Source organism: Brassica oleracea, chromosome C5, assembly GCF_000695525.1.
Source record: "Brassica oleracea var. oleracea cultivar TO1000 chromosome C5, BOL, whole genome shotgun sequence".
In the NCBI taxonomy this organism is placed as follows: domain Eukaryota; kingdom Viridiplantae; phylum Streptophyta; class Magnoliopsida; order Brassicales; family Brassicaceae; genus Brassica; species Brassica oleracea.
In genome coordinates this window covers 6,477,940-6,494,308 of record NC_027752.1, presented here as the reverse complement: position 1 = coordinate 6,494,308, position 16,369 = coordinate 6,477,940, and the positions used below count along the sequence as shown (strand labels likewise).

Below are 16,369 nucleotides of genomic sequence, written 5' to 3'. Positions count from 1 at the left end.
TGGTGCTAATATTATTAACTCTATGTGGCTGTTTAAGGAAAAACATGATGCAGATGGAAATCATACCTCCAACAAGGCTCGTTTGGTAGCTAATGGGAAAACACAACAAGCTGGAGTTGACTACTACGAGACTTTTAGCCCCGTTGTAAAGCCGGCGTCGATACGAACTGTCCTCAATATCGCCCTTAACCGTGGCTGGAACATCAATCAACTAGACGTACAGAACGCCTTCCTACACGGTACGATCTCAGAAACCATTTACATGCATCAGCCCCCGGGCTTTGTTGACAAGAAAAATCCACATCATGTTTGCAAGCTTGAGAAAGCGCTTTACGGCCTCAAACAAGCTCCCCGAGCTTAGAATGCACGCTTCAGCTCTTATCTACAACGCATGGGATTCAAAACAAGTAAATCAGATGCATCTTTGTTCGTATACAGACGTGGAAAGGATATGGCTTACCTTCTGCTGTCCGTAGACGATATAATCCTCACAGGTTCCAGTAGCTCCCTCCTCGACCGTATCAAAACATCCTTGAAAAAGGAATTCCCTATGACTGATATGGGACGCCTATCATACTTTCTAGGTGTGAAGGTTGAGTACAACAAAGCAGGCATCCTCCTTTCACAACAGCACTACGCCTCCTTCTAGGTGTGAAGGTTGAGTACAACAAAGCAGGCATCCTTCTTTCACAACAGCACTACGCCTCGGAGATAATTGAGAAAGCAGGAATGTCTCTATGTAAACCTCTCTCCACACCAGTTGACGTAAACTCCAAGCTTTCTTCAGAAGGAGGCGCCAAACTCGATAACCCGACACATTACCGGAGCTTGGCTGGAGCGCTTCAATACCTGACCTTCACGCGACCGGACATAGCCTACGTGGTGCAGCAGGTGTGTCTGTTCATGCACGATCCAAGGGCTCAACACATGAATGCCGTAAAGAGGATCATACGATATCTACAGGGCACAAAAGATCAAGGAATTCAAATCTACAGGTCTAGCCTCGACACTCTAACGGCTTACTCAGACGCTGATTGGGCTGGCTGTCCTGACACCAGACGCTCCACATCAGGATACTGTGTCTATCTTGGAGAGAACTTAATCTCTTGGTCATCAAAACGACAACAAACGGTCTCACGCTCCAGCGCCGAAGCAGAATACCGAGGAGTCGCCAATGCTTTAGCAGAGACATGTTGGCTTCGCAACCTACTTCTCGAGCTCCACATACCAATGAAGAAAGCAACTCTGATATTCTGCGACAATGTCAGCTCAGTTTACCTCTCCTCCAATCCTGTCAAGCACCAACGCACGAAACACGTTGAACTTGATCACCATTTTGTCAGAGAAAAAGTTGCTTTGGGTGAGGTCAAAGTCTTTCACGTTCCATCAGCGTATCAGTATGCTGATATATTTACCAAAGGACTACCGACATCATTGTTCAACAATTTCAGAGACAGCTTGACCGTTAGGAAATCCAACGCTCCAACCGAGGGAGGGTGAAAGAATATACGAAAGATATTCTTATTCTGTTTATAGAATTTTGTAATCATCCTATAATTTAGAGAGATCTCTATGATCTCGTAACTATCTTGTACATATAAACGCTTGTACATCGCTAATGTTGAGCAAGGCAATATACAGACTTTCAGATACAACAGAGAAGATGAAAACGACTCGAATTCTACTGAACGATCAATAATCACAAAAGATTTAACAATCATTTTGCCAAGAACTGGAAAAACTGAGAAACAATTTTCAGAAGCCTTTAGCATCAGATTCTTTGACAACGGCAGGTTGATCAGCCATGGACAAGCAGTACTTAGCAATCTCTCTGAACTTAGGAACGCTTCTCAGATCCACTTTCGTCCCGTCTCTCAGCGTGATGATGATGTCCCCCCATTCTCCGATGAACCTCGGCACAACCTGGACGTCCTTGATCACCTTGTACGAGAAATCGCTCCGGTCTTCTCCGGTGATCCCCGATATCACCGTCACGCGGAGGTTGGTGAACCTGTAACGGAGGTTAAACGCTCGAGACACGGCTGCTAGCGTTAGTGGGAGCCAGAGGATGGTTAGGCCTAAGACGAGGTTCGCCAGTAGATCCCCGTAATGAGCTCCGCCGTCGAAATAGACAGTTTCTTTCTTCGCTGCGGGTTTGGAATCGGAAGGAACGGCGGCTGAGGAGGAGGAGGAGGAGGAAGCTAGGAGGAGTCTTCTGTGAATGTGTTTTTGCGGTAAGCTGATGGAGGAAGGCAAGGAAGAAGCGGGGAAGGAGAAAGTGGTGGTGGAGAGGAGGAGCGATTTGCGAACGATGATGGTTGACGGCGGAATTGAGGAAGCAGCCATGGTAAAAGCCTTCTTGTTCGTTGTGGAGTGAGCGAGAGAGGATTGAGTTGTGTGTTTTTTGCATCCTATCATTGGTACATATTGCGCCACGTGGCCAAAGCTCCATCGTAAGACAAATCTATACACATGTATTCACGTGGCACATACTTTGATACATAAGCAAGTAAGTTTATTCATGATCACCTTTGCATCACATATATATTCACAATCACAGACGAATACGAATACGAATACGAATACGGTTCTGATCAGTTCGTCGGTCTATTCACTGCCTTGGTCCACGGCTGCCGAGATCAGAGGCAGCCTTAGCCGCCCGCTCTAACGCACCGGACAGCCAAAGAGCTCCGCTGGAGAAGTAACTGCTATTGACAACGCTAGTTGCAGCTGCCGCAGCGGTTCTTCCCGTGGCAGAGACGGCTGATTTGGCTTTGTCTGAAACATGGTACTTCTGGTCGGTCAATCTGACAGCTTCAACCCCAGCGAAGATTTTGTCAGCGAGACCGAACCTCTGGTCTAGTTGAGATACTCTAGCAGCTGCCGCAGCTGATACACCGTGGGATTCGTCAAAGGCTTTAGCTTTGGTTAAAGCGTCTTTGCCTAGCACAAACCCTGTAGCCAGCATTGATTTCACCACTTCTTGAGCTTGTGTCACTGCTTCTCCCGCGTTGAACTCGCCTCGCTGCGGATGAGGCTACATCGAGTTGAAGCAAAAAAATGTGAACAAGCTACAAACTCCAACAAGATTTGATTTGTAAGTCTAGAGGGAAAATGTGAGAAGAGATTTGCTCATACATGAGAGTTAGCTTCATCTTCAAAACTCGCGTTCCAGAAGTCAAACTCCTGGTGATGCTGTCCCCAACGAGTGATGCAAACGCGCTGATCCAATATCGTTGCACCCTGAGGATTCCAAAGAAATGAGTCCAAAACAAAAAAAAAAGTGAATCAAATTCTAAACCACACTCACAGTGAGTAGAACAGCAGTTTCCTGAGAATAAGAATCCTTGAACATCACATAAGCAGTGCACGCTTGCTCACCAGACCTTATAACAACACAACAGAGATTCATTGTTCCGAATCAAGAAACAAAATGGAATATCAAATTTGACTCACTTGACAATATCAATATCTTCAACTGCACCAGAGAAGGAGAAGAATTCTACGAGATCTTTCTCAGTGACAGCTGGTGATAAACCAGTAACTTCCACACCGTATCCATTTTGATGATCCATCTTCTTCTTCACTATCCTGCAAAACTTAGCAACTAAAAGCCCTAATCTACAGATTCATCAACGTGATCAAACCTAGGGAGCTAGACCAAATCGAAACGAGTGATAACCACACATAACGATTAAGCTTTTACATGATTTGAAATTTTCTATTCTGGATTGCAAATTCGCATCGAGAACATGAAATCGTCGATTCGAACATAGTATTACTATAGATCTAGAGAAGAACCACCAACTTACCTGTTGTTTGACCAACTCGCACGCAGAGAAGCTTGAGAGAGAGAGAGAGAGACGATAGTGTTGATGATGGGAGGGACTAAAAGTGTGAACGCGGTTTGAAAAGTTCGAGAGATCTTAATGGGCCCTATTATCTAATGGGCTTACATTATAAACTAGTTTTAATGAATACAGTTACATGTACGGTAGGCCCAGTAAGGTTTGAGATTATTTCCCAGTCCAGTCCAGCATTAAACAAACAGCCCCATAATCACGAATTGTTTTTTTTTTTTTTTTCACGAATTGTTTTTCTTAACACCCATAATCACAAATTGTTATTAGAAATTTTTATATTTTAAAATACTCTTTGGTGATATTAATCATACTATAGTCCATATTCTAGCACATAAATAGTGAAAATAAGTTCATGAAAAGAGATAAGACATTGTTACTTTCTACTTATTCTTCTTGAAACTTTGCTTTTCATATACATGATGGATAAACCTTGGATGTTATCTTTCCAACCGTCCAAACATGTAAAAGTTTTCTCGTGATAATGTTCTTTTTTGTATATTGACTTATGTAGCCTACAGATAATTATAAAATTATTCGTGCATATCAGAATTACAGAGGAAAAGAAAGTTCACGAAAGGAGAAAGAAATAAAAAAGGAAAGGACGTCCGCCTAACATTCGTCTCTGCTGTATTGGTAAAAAAACGCAAAGAACATATTATTATTCTTGCGTATGAGCCGTTGGCTAAATCGATACTTACGTCTCTCTTTCTCCATCTCTCGTTGTTCTCTCCATGGCCACGTGTGTCATATACTTAGCTAGTAAACATTTAAGAAACATTCTTTACGTATGGACCGGATCGTAGATGATTCACGGTTGTATCTTTTGACCAAGCTGTTATGTAGTTTCATGCAAAACAAAAGTTCATGGTTAGAAATACCAAATTATAGTTTGATAAATTGGAAATAAACATGAAGAAGGCCATAATAGTATTTTTCAAAAGAAATACTCTATAAATGGTATAGATTACAAGAAATAGGTGAGTATATTTGAGTCCAGCAGTAACCATTATCCATCCTTACCATATTTGGTTAATTTTATTGCTTAGTTTTTAGGTGGAATTTTAATTTCATAGTGAGGATCGTCAAATAAAGATTTTGATATTGAGTTGACGTCAATTCGGAGTTCTACAACGTGTTTTATCAATCTTACCTAATTTTCTTAAGTCGTAATTTTAGTTTTGTCCTTAATTGACTCCCGTTTAAATTGGTCTATTCAAAGAATCCCAATTCGAGTTGATATCTCCCCTCTTTCCTCAACCATGATTAATATTATAATTTAGTTATACTGTTATCTTGAATTGATTCTCAGTTCTTTTAAGCATAGTCGTTGATAACACTTGCCATGTTTCACTAAACATAAATGTATATTACCCAACAAACCACGTTTATTGGGGTTAATTTTCTGAATATTAGTTTGTCTGTACATGTTTTCTGACCGAAACAAGAACATAATTTTTTTTTTTTTGTCAACAGAACAGAATATTATTGTATGTTAATCATGTATTGTTTTTACACGTCTTAACCAAATGGCCACAGATTTAGAGTTAACCAAGAGTACTGCAACTTACAATAACGACAATAACAAAACACGTAAGTGTTTTCTTATGGCGATCCAAAAAATTAACTAGGTTGATCAAAGCGCGTTTACTATATAAGACATACTATTATTTTACATTATCCAAATAAATTGCATAAATAGAAAAATAGAAGACTATTAAATTACACTGTTGCATTCGTTCTTACATAAACTTTGATTTTACGAACAGCTAGCACGTGTTGGAATCAGAGACTTTGATTTGGATGATAAGGCATTGCCAAATGAGGAGAAAGTAAAGGTATTAGAAGCCGCCACGTCATCTTATACGAAACGAATCATTCTAAAACAAATTGATAATACTACTTTTAGATTTTTTTTTCTTCCTTTGGCAAATGAGAAGAAAATATATATTTGTTAGCCTAAAATATCGTTGGCAAATTTGTCTTTTTTCCCCTCTAATAGTGATTACAGATGTAGCGTGGGCTGTCCTGGGGATGGCACTCATCAAGTAATCAAATGAGAAAGTAAGCAAATCATTCAATTTTTAGTGATTCTCTTTAGCGATGTTATATTTATACCCTAACGAAACACAATACTCAGAATTTGGATAACACTTTCACATACATAATTTAGGAATGTTATGTAAATGTAATCCATCGATTAAGACTCTTAAATTTTTTCCTCTCTAACATTAAGAATCTTAATACTAATGTGTAAGTGAAAGGAATGTGAACACACGATACAAACAGGTCACGTGGACAGCTCTTCGAACTTCACTTTCAGACGCAAGTCACCAAAGATACACCCAAAAATACAGTCACCTATTTGATCATTTTTGCAAGACAATTAAAAAGCAACAAATATCTTTTTTTCTTTTCCAACCAATGTTCATTAAAAACGGAAAGAGAACAGAAAAGCTATGTGAAGATAGATATGATTCATTCGGTATCATACAAATTCACTTTTAAGGTTAAATGCATTTCTGCGATATTGGTTGACCAGATCGAAATATTAAAACTCATAGTTATTGACCTGTGATTCTCACACTTGGTCAACTTTTGAAATTTCAATAGAAAACACGTCCACAAAATTTATGGAATTAGTGCCTATTCTTCATCTTAAATGTCTCTAGACTAGTTTTTATCGTGTTTATTAAATCACATAATTCTAAGTGGGTTTCATGAGATTTGTGTAAACACCTTATTGATACACCCAAAAAATTATTTTTTATCACAACCCAAACACATTCTTATTTCATTTTTGGTCAGTAAAGTTCATGCATTTGAACCCTTGGCCTTATGAAACAAACAAATAAGCATGGACAAATAAACACATAATCAGTAGAAGAAGAAATTAAGAGGAAAAGAGGTTCGATTAGATTAGTCATAAGACATGAGTACTCTTTAGTCTATAGTCTTTACCAAGTGATAAAGCACTTTTGCTACCGTCCAAATAATGTTTTAAGATGGCTGCTCTCACACGTGGTAGTTAATGAGTGGATTAAAGCTGGCAAGATCCACAAAGTCACAGCTCAGAATAAATTATACTCAATAATCCTTTAGTTGCACGCTATAATCTTTCGGCGCGACTCAAAGTTTGATTTATAAGAAATATATATAATAAGTGGGTAAAAATATGAAATATATGCGTCGTACCATATGAGCTTCTAGTAATAATAACAAATGGAATATTTGGTACAATTTGCTGGTCCGTACTCCGTGTTTAACGAAGGTGATAAAAATGATCGACTCTTCATTTATAAAATCCTCAGCCCAGTTCTAGGAAACTGTTGGTCCAATTTTTAAAACGTCACTAAAGGTCATGCAGAATAGTCCACTGTTAATCCGGGGAAATCATCGTCTTTGTTGACGTAATTAATTTTTTGTTGTCGTCTAGAATTTTATTAATGGATCGAAAGACCAAATAAAAATCAAGTCCGAGACTACAACAACCATAAATAAAAAGCACAAAGACAAACCGATCACTTGCAAAATCAAACTTGAGCCTAAAGCCCACAAAAAAAACTCATTACCAACACGGGACAGTAACCCGTGTCGTAATCGAAACCTCCGGAGCTATCACGACGATTCTACGGATCAACGTCGACGGCATAGACTAACCGGATACTCTCTGTTCCACCTGAACATTATACTCAAAGCTCGAGCCAATGAACCAAACACACTGAAGGATCTACGAGACCCACAAAGCTAACAACCGCCTACAATCGTTCATAATCATTCAAGATACTTTCAAACGCCACATACAACCGAGTGGAGGAGAAAGTCCTCTGAGACTTAAAAAGAGAGGCAAGAAGAACAACTGAAGTGCTCTGGGTGGTAGATCTACTTGAGAAAAAGCCGGCGATCGAGATGCTAGAGAAGCCATCCCCTCCCGGAGACAAAAGCCGGCAAAACCAATGCTGAAAGAGCCATCGCTTCCCAGAGACAGAGCCGGACGACCACCGAGGAAGAAGGCGCGTCACCGGAGACTTAAACAATCGAATCACTGATCCGATTCACAAAAGAACTTAAAAAACACAAGACGAAATTAAACAAAATTTAGCTCAAACTAAAGAGGAGGAGCAGATCCTCCCTCACGTAGCGACGGTGAGAAGCACGGCCAACTACGGAGGGAAATCGGTGGCTATGGAGTTTTTCTTCTTCTTCTGGTTTTGATGAAAGAGAAAAGGCCGCTTGTCGCCTTTTTGTCGGAACGATATATGATAAATACTAGTATATCATTTCTTAACCTGAAGCTAATCTATATCTATATATGCTTTGGAAAATACCTTGTTTTCAACGATGAAATAAGACGTGCAGCTGAAGTAAGCAAGATAAAACACATGTCAAAGAAAACGGACGACGCATAATATAAGATAAAAGAGCCCACCATGTAAGTTTTTCATAGGGGTCAATGGATCCGCTCACCACATAAGCAAAAGTAACGTCAGTAAATCTCGGTAATATTTGACAAAAAAAAAATCTCGGTAATATTTGTAATAAATAGATAACAGAAGTATTAAATTAAGGAAAAATCGCATAAAAAATCTTGAACTTTAAACTTTCAAGATAGCATTTTTATCTTTCAAATTGTCATTCATAAAAAACCTTCAACTTAACTTACTTGTTAATCAAGTAAAAAATTGACCAGTTGTATAGATAAAAACGATAAACTGGCAATTTTTTCTTCCAAAAAATAATTATTTAATTAGTAAAATAAATAAAAAATAAATGAAAATTCACAAATTAAATAAAAAATAAGAAAAATAAACAAAAATTCAGTAAATTAAATACAATTCGGAAATTAAATAAAAATTAAAAAATTATATTAAAATACATAAAATTTAAAAATATATAAAAAATTCATAAAATTCACAAAAAATTAACATTTCTAAATATCTTTTTTCCTTTAAAAAATTACAAGATTATTTTTTAAAAAATACAAGATTATCTTTTAAAAAACAATATTCACAAAAATTCAAAATATTTTTTTAGATATGTCGTTATTATTTTCAACAAAGATGTCAAAAACTATCATTGAAGATATGTCAAAAACCATCATTGTTAATGGTTATGTGAAACAGCATCATCGTCAATAGTGATATGTTTGAAACTTTTAGTGTCAACGATGATATGTCATTTAAAAAAACTCTTGTAATTATTTTAGATTTTTTTTTAAAAAAATTATATTTTGAATTATTGAATTTTCTAATTTTTGTGAATTTTAAATTAATTTTAAAAAAATCTTTTATGCACTTTAATTTAATTTTATGAATTTTTATTTATTTTTATTTGATTTACTGAATTTTTATTTAGTTTTCTAATTTTTTCTTTAATTTTCTGAATTTTTATTTATTTTATTAATTAAATAGTTATTGTTTTGGAAAAAACCCGACACCCCGATACCTCTTCGGCTTTACCTGTTTAACATGTAATTTTTTAGGTTGAAGGTTTTTTATGATACAAATGTCAATTTGAAGATTAAAAGTGTTAGCCAAAAAATTTGAGAGTTTAAAGTGTCGGTAGATAACACTTTCATGATTTTTTATGCGATTAGGGTTGTAAAAAAAAAGGGAAAATTGTTTTTTTTAAAAGCAAAAAAATGATAACTATATCATTTTAGACTAATATCTATTTCGTGTCATTTTTGCCTATAATACCCTTTAATATTTTTGAAAATAAATTTAATAAATAGTTTTACAAAAAAAAAATGGAAAATAGTAACTATTGATAAAATACATATATGAACTTAGTGGTATTTTTTACGTTCTAAAAAATGTTTAAATCATAATTTTCAGATTCTCTTCTAAATAAAGTAGAAATGACATTCTACGAAACGAAATCTATTTTTTCATTGAATCTACAATATTTAGAATATGTGATCTACGTAAATAAGAGTATTCACATTCCGCGCTTAACCTACAAATTTAAAATCTTTAGAAATTAAAATCTACACATTATTATAAATCCAAAACACGTAGAAACCGACTTCTAGAGATTTACTGTAAATCTAACACATGTAGAAATCAAAATCTACACATTACTATAATTCTAAAAACCTGTATAAACCGATTTCTACATATTAGATGTATTCTACGGATAAGAAATCAGTTCCTAAAAATATGGAAACAAAATATTTGGGAATATTCACTTTCATATTTTGAAAAAATCAATTTAAAAAAAACAAAAAAACAAAAAAAAAGTGGTAACCTTTTTCTCACGCCGTCTTCTATATTCCATTGATTGTTCACAAAATTTTGACATTATTTCTACCATGATTCATATCTATGCTTCCACAGATTGATCGGTCTATAATTCGAGATCGGTCGATCTGTATGAAATCGATCTTTGCCAATCGAGTGAAATGGACGAGTTCGATCAGTATATGTCCAGCGTTTTTTTGTTCTGCATAATGATCAGGATCGATCGATCCGTCCGACCTTGTAATTTCGGATCGATCGATCCCGCTTGATCGAACCCATTATTTATTATATTTACAAATTACAATTTTAAAAGCATTATTGCCATTTGAAAAATAATTAGCCTAATGAGACATAAAATATATGAGATTAGTCTAAAGAGATAATGGCATTGATTGGTAAAGCATTAACATTAGCAGTAGCAGTATGCTGCAGAAGCAGTATGCTGCAGAAGCAGTATGCTGCAGAAGCAGTATGCTGCAGAAGCAGTATGCTTTTGCTAAATTATTTAATAGGATGATTGGTATAGCAGCATGAATATGCTATTTAAAATTATTATAAAAATTAGTATATAATATATAATATATTTATTTTTAGTGAATATATTTATAATATATATATGTAAACATATAAAATTAAAAAGATATATAATTAATTATTTTATTTAATAATAAAAAATTATATTTATGTCAAAAAATATTATTTTCAAAAAAATTTATAATTAAAATATCTATTTTTGAAAATATTTTTCACATTTAAAATAAATTTAATTATATTTTAAATGTGAAATACTATTAAAAAAATATTTTATTGTAAATTAATTTTCGAAATCAAAATTTTATTTTTGGATATAAAAATAATTGTATGATATTATTAAATAAAATAAATGAATTAATTATATATTTTTCTTAATTTTATAAATTATAAATGCAAATGCTCTTCTAAAAAAGTTTCATACGAAAGCATTTGCGAGAGAGTATTAGCATTTAGTAAATGCTTCTTAAATGCTTTTTAACAATTATTGATAGGATAATGTAGAACATAATGTTAATGCTAATGCTCTACCAATCGAGGCATAGTTATCATTTTTTTCTTCTGAGAAAACAATTTTCCCAAAAAAAATCTCGGTAATATTCATGTTTTTGCGCATAAATACACTAATTTCATGGTCTAAGCGCAAAATACTCCCACGTGCTCCGAGAACCTAGATTTACTTTGTCGACAGCTTTCTCGTATTCCTAATTTTTCTGTTCAGCTCTTCTGTTATACTACTACTCCCTACATACTTTCTCGTACAGTTTTTATTGTAGTATATAAGTACTAGTATTATTCTTTGACTTATTCTTATTCGATATGATTGTATTATTTTATATTCGATATCTTTTAAAAAAAGAAATAAAATATTGTCAAATTATATTATCTTTTTAAAATTAAAAGATAAAAAGAAATAAATAAAAATAGTAGTAATTACAAAAAAAAAATTTTTTAACGTCGTCAGCAAAACATTAAACCCTAAATCCTAATCCCTAGACCTTAAATCCTAAACCCTAAACCCTTGGATAAACCCTAAACTCTAGGATAAATCTTAAACTCTAGGATAAATCTTAAACTCTAAATCAAAATCACTAAACACTAAAACACTCAAGGGTTTAGGGTTTAGGGTTTAGGATTTCGGGTTTAGAGTTTTAGGGTTTAGAGTTTTAGGGTTTAATGTTTTTATTTAGAGTTTAGGATTTATCCAAGGGTTTAGGGTTTACCTAAAGGTTTAGAGTTTACCCAAGGGTTTAGGGTTTACCCAAGCGTTTAGAGTTTAAGATTTAGAGTTTAAGGATTAGGATTTAGGGTTTAGTGTTTTGCTGACGACGTTAAAAAGATTTTTTTAATTTTTTTTTCTGTAGCTGCTATTTTTTTTTAACTTTTTTAATTTTCAAAACATAATATAACTTGATAATATTTTGTTTCCTTTTTTAAAAGATATCGAAATTGAAATAATGAAATCCTATTGGCTGGTGAACCTAGAGGTTCACCCTAGTGGATGAACCCAAAAATAACTTTTATTCTTTTATTTTACCGTATTGAAGCTATATATATATATATTCGAAAAACATAAAAAAATTATTATATTCGGTGAAAAAGAAGCATTATATTCCTAACAAAAAAACTGTTCGGAATGCATATAATAAAGTCCTTTATTTGTCCTCCAGTTCAAGTTGATAAAAAAAGGTTTTCCTTCAATTCATATACCACTACTATATTCCACTGAAAATAAAATCAAACGAAACTAATGGAATTTCTCCTTCAATTCATATACCACTAATATATCTGGCCTAGAATAGTGCGGGTGAGATAGTTCAAATGACATTTTTCTGTGATAGTACAAATGGAATTGTTTGAAAGAGAATTTAGTTTAGAGTACATTGGTACTCTGTTAAGATGAAAAATTGAAAATGTACCTTATATATAAATAAATCATATATAAAAATTGTGAGATGACAATAGAGTATTTATTTGAAATAATATAAAACTGAGCAACTCTTTATTTGTAGAGAAACAGAATATGGAGAAGTGTATGCAGATATATGATAATTTTTAAAAAAATTATGACGTGCATATTACAAAGCAATTTAACATCCTTTGACCAGATGAAAAAAAAACAGGTAAAGTACTGAAACTTTTAGAACATTTATACTGAACACTAGAAAACAAAACTAGAATCAGTTTCAATTTCTTGATTTTAATACGTTAGCAAGTGTGGAAAAAAAAAGAGAGAAAACTTATCTAAAATTATTTGGACTCTCTATATGTAGAAAGAAAAAAGCTTTATTTAAATTAGTGAGATTAACAAATACATTTTCATCATTTTAACCCAAAGAATAATTTAAACAAAGAGGAGAGAGAGAAACGTTAAAGAGAGGGATAAAGAGAGAAAGTTGAATTTGAGCTCCAAAAAGACTCATACCGCTTCTTCACTCCGATTCGACGAGAGAGAGAGAGACGACAGAAACGGAAACAGAAAACTTATAAACTTTTATTTCTTTCTTCTTTCGTTAATCCAATCAAATTCAATCCGTAAGTACCTCTCCCTTGTTAATATATAATCTCTTCTCTTTCTCTTCCTTTTTTTTCTCTCTTCTTCTAGGAATCTTACCGAGATCGAGATCAGCCATCCCCACGGTGTGATTTTTTATTTTTTTTTTCATTTCTGGGTGAATTGGGTTTCGAAATTGGAAAAATCCGACTATTGAAAGCTGACATTTTTATTTCTGGGTTTTGTTATTTGGTGGCTGGATCGGTGTTTCTGAATCGATATAATCGTGATTTAACGAAAATGAGAACACTTTAAATCGAATCTGAGTACTCTGTTTCTCTCTGCATTGGTGTGATTTAGTGATTGAAGATGGTGGAAGATCGGACGTATCTGTTAGCGAGGGTTTTCTCATCTTCTCGTCTCTCAGAATCCAAGTGGCTTTACATGCATCCATCTGAGGAAGAAGATTCCTCTGCCTCTAACCTCAGAAACGCCAAAAGAGCTTTCGATGATGATGATGAGCTCAGACAAAGCAAATCTCTCAAACTCACGAGATTCTCAATTCACCAACAACAACATGGCGATGGCGATTCACTAATCAACGACATCGGCAGAGACAACTCGATAAGCTGTCTGCTCCGTTGCTCCCGGTCCGATTACCCCTCAATCGCCTCCCTAAACCGGAGTTTCCGGTCTCTGGTTAACTCCGGAGACATATACCGACTCAGGAGACAGAACATGATAGTCGAGCACTGGGTTTACTTCTCCTGCCAGCTCTTGGAGTGGGTCGCTTTCGACCCCGTCGAAAGACGTTGGATGAACCTGCCGACGATGCCTTCGGGTGTCACTTTCATGTGTGCGGACAAAGAGTCTCTCGCTGTCGGAACAGATTTGCTCGTCTTAGGCAAAGATGACGACTCTTCCCACGTTGTGTATAGATACAGTCTCTTGACTAACTCTTGGTCTCCCGGTGAGAGGATGAACTCTCCGAGGTGTTTGTTTGGCTCGGCGAGTTTAGGAGAGATCGCTATCTTCGCTGGTGGGTGTGACTCTTTAGGAAAGATCAGTGACGTTGCGGAGATGTATAACTCCGAGCTTCAGTCGTGGACTACGCTTCCCAACATGAACAAGCCGAGGAAGATGTGTTCCGGTGTCTTCATGGATGGGAAGTTCTATGTGATTGGAGGGGTCGGCGGCGGTGAGGAGTACGATTTAGCGACCAAGAAATGGACTGAGATTCCGGAGATGTCGCCTCCGAGGAGCAGGGAGACTCCAGCGTCAGCAGAAGCGCCGCCGCTTGTTGCTGTTGTGAACAACCAGCTGTACGCGGCGGATCATGCTGGTATGGAAGTGAGGAAGTATGATAAAGAGAGTAAGAGATGGTTTACGTTAGGGAGGTTGCCTGAGAGAGCTGGTTCGGTTAACGGTTGGGGTTTAGCGTTTAGAGCTTGCGGCGAGAGGTTGATAGTGATTGGTGGACCTAGGAGTTCAGGTGGAGGGTTCATTGAGCTGAACTCTTGGGTTCCAAGTAACGATAGAAGCCCTCCTGTGTGGACATTGCTTGATAGGAAACATTCATCGAATTTTGTTTACAATTGTGCAGTGATGGGTTGCTGACAAAGTTGAGATTTTTTTTTTTTGGTTTTGCAAAGTGGAATCAAGATTCTTGGCTGCTTAGGGAGGTTGGAAGTTGCAGTCTTTTCTTATTCATATAAAAGATTTAATTCAAGTTCAATACAAGTGTCTTGGTGGTTTTACAATAACTTGGTGGAGAAGGTTCAGAATCTTAGAGTCTTTCAGTTTTGTTCATGTTGTTTAATTTGTGTTTCTAAATACAGTGTATTTTTTTTCTCGAAATATTTATTACACAACATTCATTTTTCGGCGAAAGAAATTGTATCCTGTATTATTTCTTGCAAGTAAAATACTCTTTTTATTTATTTTGATTCTCTGTTTTGTAAGTTCTGGACCTGGTTCTTTCTTGGAAAAAAATGTTATGAATATGATTTTGACATGTAGAGGGACTTCTGTCAATCTCTATTGGATCACTCAGCCTAATATAATTAGTGAGATATTAAATCATAAATGTTAAAAATGACATCCAGCTAACATTAGGTGTAGCTAGGCTTTCTTAATTTCAAATCAATGCACTTTTATACATGCTAGCTAAAGAGATGTCAAAAGAAAAATGTTATAAATGAAAGAACAATTTGTGTACTGCAAGATCTTACTTATTAGAACAACTCCATCCAAAAATATGAGGTTTATTGGATGGATATCTAAACTTTTAAGAACTTCAACCAAGATATCCAACATATCTGGACGAACAGAGAATCAAATGCCTGTGTTGATATACTTGCAAAACAAGCAATTTCAAATGCGGATTCCTTTTTTTTCATGGTTATATCCCAAATGTAATACATGATGCCGTGACTTCTGATTATTATGATCATTGGTAAAAGTTAATCTTCGTGAAAAAAAGAACTTCAACCACCACTTTAACATAAATTAACATCTTATTATTTTCTGACAACCCCATCGTACTATGAATGAGAGAGCGCTCTTATATTAACCAAATTAATACATATGTACAAGGTCGAATAAACAGGAAACAAAGCCCGAATAGCCATAACCATTTTTCTTTTTACATCATTTGATTAAACTGAATAAGAAAACTTCAAGAATCAAACACGGTTTTATTATCAGGATATTCTTTTATTTGTCATCAAAAGATTCATTCCTGGAATCGTATTGTTCTTTACATGCTAGCCTCTGGCAACCTACAAAATGCGAATTCGATATATCAGGACATTATGGTACTACTAGTACTGGTCTTGGGCAGAAGCTATAGAAACGTGTGCTTCTGGCCCATTTTTAAATATCTAATATTACATATTTCAACCACACTTTCTAATCTATATCTAATAGCATAGTTGGTTAAAGGTTGAAATACACCCAAGGAAGTTGGAAGTTTCAAACTCCACTGTACTATAATTATTTTTTGGGTGTTTTTTTTTTCTTTTTTGACAACATTTGTTTGGGTGTTTAATTGTGAATTTATAGGCTTAATTGCCTCCAGCCTGATTTTTCTTAGGAACAGGCCTGGTTACTACACTAAACATTTATCACCGTAACTAAATAATAATTTCAGATGTAGTTTGACTTTTGTGTTGTTGGGTTAAGAAGCCCGATGACTAATATAAAATTCTTAGACCAACATTATCGGCTTATGCTAACGTCGT

General features: G+C 35.2%; 4 protein-coding genes across 9 annotated transcripts in view; 2 read left to right on the top strand and 2 right to left on the bottom strand.

The window, feature by feature from the left end:
- Positions 1-1,500, top strand: part of LOC106344371 — a 4,104-nt gene extending 2,604 nt beyond the window's left edge. Inside the window, exons 4-6 of the mRNA XM_013783767.1 lie at positions 38-307; positions 439-494; positions 612-1,500. Of these exons, the coding sequence (XP_013639221.1) occupies positions 38-307; positions 439-494; positions 612-1,500 (1,215 nt within the window). The remainder of the gene's footprint in view (positions 1-37; positions 308-438; positions 495-611) is intronic.
- LOC106295649 overlaps positions 1-2,531 on the bottom strand; it is a 5,458-nt gene extending 2,927 nt beyond the window's left edge. Inside the window, exon 1 of the mRNA XM_013731613.1 lies at positions 1,654-2,531. Within this exon, the coding sequence (XP_013587067.1) occupies positions 1,756-2,418 (663 nt within the window). The 5' untranslated portion in view covers positions 2,419-2,531 and the 3' untranslated portion in view covers positions 1,654-1,755. The remainder of the gene's footprint in view (positions 1-1,653) is intronic.
- LOC106295648 (binding partner of ACD11 1) lies at positions 2,456-3,889 on the bottom strand. Of its 5 annotated transcripts, none has more exons than XM_013731608.1 (5): positions 3,813-3,889; positions 3,457-3,591; positions 3,311-3,386; positions 3,139-3,243; positions 2,456-3,037 (listed from the first exon to the last, which is right to left on the bottom strand). In XM_013731608.1, the coding sequence occupies exons 2-5, from the start codon at positions 3,573-3,575 to the stop codon at positions 2,612-2,614; spliced, it is 726 nt and encodes a 241-aa protein (XP_013587062.1). In that variant the 5' UTR covers positions 3,576-3,591; positions 3,813-3,889; the 3' UTR covers positions 2,456-2,611. The 5 variants fall into 5 exon arrangements, with proteins under 5 accessions (XP_013587062.1, XP_013587063.1, XP_013587065.1 ...); XM_013731609.1 differs by having other exon boundaries at positions 3,457-3,607; positions 3,813-3,877; XM_013731611.1 differs by having other exon boundaries at positions 3,457-3,586; positions 3,813-3,860.
- A 9,093-nt stretch (positions 3,890-12,982) lies between these two features.
- LOC106343701 (F-box/kelch-repeat protein SKIP11) lies at positions 12,983-15,017 on the top strand. Of its 2 annotated transcripts, none has more exons than XM_013782988.1 (2): positions 12,983-13,168; positions 13,488-15,017. In XM_013782988.1, the coding sequence occupies exon 2, from the start codon at positions 13,497-13,499 to the stop codon at positions 14,742-14,744; it is 1,248 nt and encodes a 415-aa protein (XP_013638442.1). In that variant the 5' UTR covers positions 12,983-13,168; positions 13,488-13,496; the 3' UTR covers positions 14,745-15,017. The 2 variants fall into 2 exon arrangements, with proteins under 2 accessions (XP_013638442.1, XP_013638443.1); XM_013782989.1 differs by lacking the exon at positions 12,983-13,168 and adding an exon at positions 13,175-13,273.
- Positions 15,018-16,369: the final 1,352 nt, after the last annotated feature.